Source organism: Mesoplodon bidens, assembly GCF_964165515.1.
Source record: "Mesoplodon bidens genome assembly, chromosome: 4".
NCBI classification, from domain to species: Eukaryota; Metazoa; Chordata; class Mammalia; order Artiodactyla; family Ziphiidae; genus Mesoplodon; species Mesoplodon bidens.
The window spans coordinates 101,498,150-101,500,457 of record NC_138160.1 but is presented as its reverse complement, the minus strand read 5'-3'; the positions used below and the strand labels follow the sequence as shown (position 1 = coordinate 101,500,457).

At 41.0% G+C, this 2,308-nt stretch overlaps 1 protein-coding gene across 1 annotated transcript; it reads right to left on the bottom strand.

Annotated features, from left to right (window-relative positions):
- Window positions 1-1,116: 1,116 nt before the first annotated feature.
- On the bottom strand, window positions 1,117-1,884 carry LOC308615871 (ADP-ribosylation factor-like protein 1). The gene has a single exon (XM_081231741.1). The coding sequence runs from the start codon at window positions 1,844-1,846 to the stop codon at window positions 1,370-1,372; it is 477 nt and encodes a 158-aa protein (XP_081087867.1). The 5' UTR covers window positions 1,847-1,884; the 3' UTR covers window positions 1,117-1,369.
- Window positions 1,885-2,308: the final 424 nt, after the last annotated feature.

The following is a 2,308-nucleotide window of genomic DNA, read 5'->3' as shown; positions in this document are numbered from 1 at the left end:
AGGGCTTCCCTGGTGGCGCAGTGGTTGAGAGTCCACCTGCCGATGCAGGGGATGCGGGTTCGTGCCCCCGTCTGGGAAGTTCCCACATGCCGCGGAGTGGCTGGGCCCGTGAGCCATGGCCGCTGAGCCTGCGTGTCCGGAGCCTGTGCTCTGCAATGGGAGAGGCCACAACAGTGAGAGGCCCGCCTACCGGGAAAAAAAAAAAAAAAATGAGGAAGAAGATGGTCTTTTTCCTTTGATTGTAAAAATGTAGCTCACTAAGTTCTCAGGGTGGCATTCCCTTGCCTGACAGTTGTATCTCTCACAAGCGTTCTATACTAATGAACTCGTTCCTTAGCTGTCACTCTGCCTCTCGCTTAATTCTTTCTGCACTGAGACAGAAGGATCTATGCTCTACTGAGTCCCCAAACGCATTCTGTGGTTCCATCACTACTTCTTCCTTCTGTCCCTTCTTGTCTAGGCTAGTCAGGCTCCTAGATGTTTTCAATCTCTGGTTTGCCTAATTATCCATGATTGATTCACCAGCTCTTCTATCATCCATGTAAACAATTCCCTGAATTTTATTCCCTCTGCTTAAAAGACCTAGTATGGTTTCTGTTTTTTGGACTGGACTCATAGATTAACCCACACTGATTCATTTCACACTCATTCACTAAGACTTCATTATGTATCACACTTGTGCAAGGCACTGTTTAAGGGTAAGAGCATACCTGTTAATATGATATACTTTTCCTATCTTGTATAAAAATTATAGTCCAGTGGGAAAGACAGATATTGTATAATAAATTGTGGGTATGATATATATCATAAAAGATAAATTATCTGATATTATGGGATCAAAAGCAAGAGAAAGTTAAACCAAAATGAAGAGTCAGGAAGGTTCTTCAGTTTGTCCCTTTTCAAATGAGATCTAAAAGGTGAGATAGCCTTGACCAGGTGTATGCAATAAGAATATGTGAGGAGAAAAAAATTTATTTTAAAACCATTTTACCTAATTTCCCATTTTACAAATGATCTATAAAATTTTCATCAGTGTTTGCTTTGAGGGTATAGAGCTATGTAGCTGGGCAATGGAAGGAGGAAGGAGGCTTTATTATGTACATTCTTTTTTTCCAACCAAATACTTATTTTTAATATTTATTACAAATGTTGCAGTCAGTTTGGTATATGCTGACAATCATACAGTTTTAACATTTAGTAGTGTCAAGCACACTTTAACTATTTCCAAAGGGACATGTGATGTGGTCTTCATTTCAGAGGAGCAGAAGTGACTGAATTACTGTCTGCTCTTTAATGTTTCAACTAACCATTCCATTGCCTCATCAAGGCCAGTGACTTTGGTTGCTAAAGTTTTGAATATTTGCCATTTTCAGTCCTTCAAGGCAGGTAACCCAAGTGAATTTGCCATCGCCGAGGGAGTCATGGCCTGTTCCATGTCCTGCTTATTTGCAAACACCACTAAAATGGCTTTTCTCAACTCTTCTTCCTCCAACATGGCAACTAAGTCTGATTTAGAAATGCCAATTTGCTCTCGATCACAACTGTCTACTACATAAATGACTGCATCTGTGTTTGAATAATAACATCTCCAGTATGGTCTGACACTTGTCTGTCCTCCTAAATCCCAGACTTGGAATTTTAGGTTTTTGTATGTTACTGTCTCAACACTAAATCCAACGGTAGGAATAGTAGTAACGACTTCTCCAACCTGTAATCTGTACAAAATTGTAGTTTTTCCTGCCCCATATAATCCCAAAATTAAAATCTTCAATTCCTGGGTTCCAAACAGACTGGAAAAAATGCTTGAGAAAAAGCCACCCATGATGAACTGCCTGCCCTCCCTCATCGACCATCAGAGACTTGCCCCAGCCTCGGCAGCAAGGCCTAATCGAGTCACCACCTCCCCTCACCTAGGCCTGAGCTCTGGCTCCGGCTCGGGCTCTGGTTCCCAGGGGGTTTCCTTGGAAGCTTGGCCAGCCAGCAGCTTCCACGTCGGACCTCCCGGCCGGGGAGGAAGCAAGGGGCCACCGCCTGTACATTCTTCTATAACCTTTGAATAATGCTAACTACATGTATTTTATATCCAAAAAGATCATTTAAAATTACCTATAAATATCTGAAAGTTTCTAAGACAGAACTGGTGAATAATTTTTCTAATTTAAATAAATATCCAAAGAGACATGCATGATAGATAGTTCACTGAGGTTTTATGCACTCTCTGGATAGTAGAGTGTTCCCAATTAGAATGAAGGTGACCCAAAATATTTCAAATATTTATGTAAAAATGTGTGCCTTAGAAAACATATAA